Here is a 1,306-nt window from a genome sequence, read left to right as displayed (position 1 = left end):
TAATTCTGACACTTGTTACTGATGTTACCTGCTTGTTCTCCACCTGTTGCAGTTCAAGGTGACCTGTGAACTCCGAGCCCTGGGGTTTTTGGCTGGGTCGGCCCAGCTTGTGTGTTCCACATTAAGCAGAACAGCTGGACTGTGCCGTAATGATACCAGAGGATTAATTTCATTTTCACAGAACTACATTACTGATGTAGTAATGGTGGTTCCCAGTAGCACAAGAACATGGTTACAATTCAGGTGTGTAAACTGCTCTAAGAAGCTGTAGTGTGTGTGTGTGTAAGAAAGAGAAACAGTCAGAGAGTGACTTTAGGAAGGTTGTCGTGTACTGAATGACTGGAAAACTTTCAGATACAAATTGCCACCAAATCCCATGAGGACAGACGTTCTAATACATATTTCCCCTAGTTGCTGGTGTTTTTATCACTATATTACACTTTCAAACATTAAACTCGAGCTGATCAAAAAAACCTGCCAGTTTTTTTCAGTAATCTCTGATGTGCGCTGGTAACGTTCATGAAGCGGCGGCTACGCGCAATCGCTGCGCCGTTTTTACAAACAAAGGAATTCCTCAGCAAGGACACGGGATTAACTCAGTATAGTCCTGCTGTAGTCCTGCGCTTAAAATAGCGCCAGCATCCACTCTAATCCCAAGCACGTCATCATGTGTCAGCAGCATCTGTTGACAGCCCGCATACCAGGCGTATCAGCGGCGCGCCCGCGGTGACCAGGAGCGGAGCTGTCGCGCTATTGTTAGCCGGTACCCGCCGCATCCGTGCGTGAGCCGAGCCAGACCTCTAACCAACGGGGCTAAACGAACCTCATGACAGTCCACCGTAGGTGAAAGTGCGCGATCACGAAACTGCAGTTTTACTGCGTGTTAGCTGCAGTAGTTCTGTGTGGTGTCGCGCGTCCTACCTTGCGCTGCTGCTTCTCCCAGGCTGGGTCCAGCAGAAGGTCCCGGTCCCACTCCTCCTCTTGCGTCATGTACTCATCCTGATAGTATCCGTTGTCATACGGCACCATAATATCGATCTGAGTCATCTTTCCTTCCGTCGTAGTCCCGTGCGCGAGTGGCCTTGGTGACCTCTGAGGTTTTAACTCCAACAGAGTTCAGTCCGCGGATCGGTCGACGTTATCTGACGTTCGGTGTCCCGTTAACGATCCTTGGTCATTCGTTCTCTTTTGCTTTCTTATACTCTTGCCGTCGTTTCCAACGTTCTGTCCGCTGTCTGCGTGCCGTAACCGCGCGGTAGAAAGCGCCGGTACCAATTAGTACTAACAGGTCACATGATCCTTTCCC

The 1,306-nt window shown here is 49.7% G+C and overlaps 1 protein-coding gene across 2 annotated transcripts in view; it reads right to left on the bottom strand.

Moving 5' to 3' along the window:
* Window positions 1–1,306, bottom strand: part of actn2b (actinin, alpha 2b) — a 27,492-nt gene extending 26,186 nt beyond the window's left edge. The window contains exon 1 of one of the 2 annotated variants that reach the window (XM_035532875.1): window positions 922–1,306. In XM_035532875.1, coding sequence (XP_035388768.1) covers window positions 922–1,047 — 126 coding nt within the window. In that variant the 5' untranslated portion in view covers window positions 1,048–1,306. The remainder of the gene's footprint in view (window positions 1–921) is intronic. The other variant, XM_035532874.1, reaches the window with a different exon arrangement.

This window comes from Electrophorus electricus, chromosome 13 (genome assembly GCF_013358815.1).
Source record: "Electrophorus electricus isolate fEleEle1 chromosome 13, fEleEle1.pri, whole genome shotgun sequence".
NCBI classification, from domain to species: Eukaryota; Metazoa; Chordata; class Actinopteri; order Gymnotiformes; family Gymnotidae; genus Electrophorus; species Electrophorus electricus.
The sequence above is the reverse complement of the archived record's forward strand: the minus strand, read 5'-3'. Positions and strand labels throughout refer to the sequence as shown.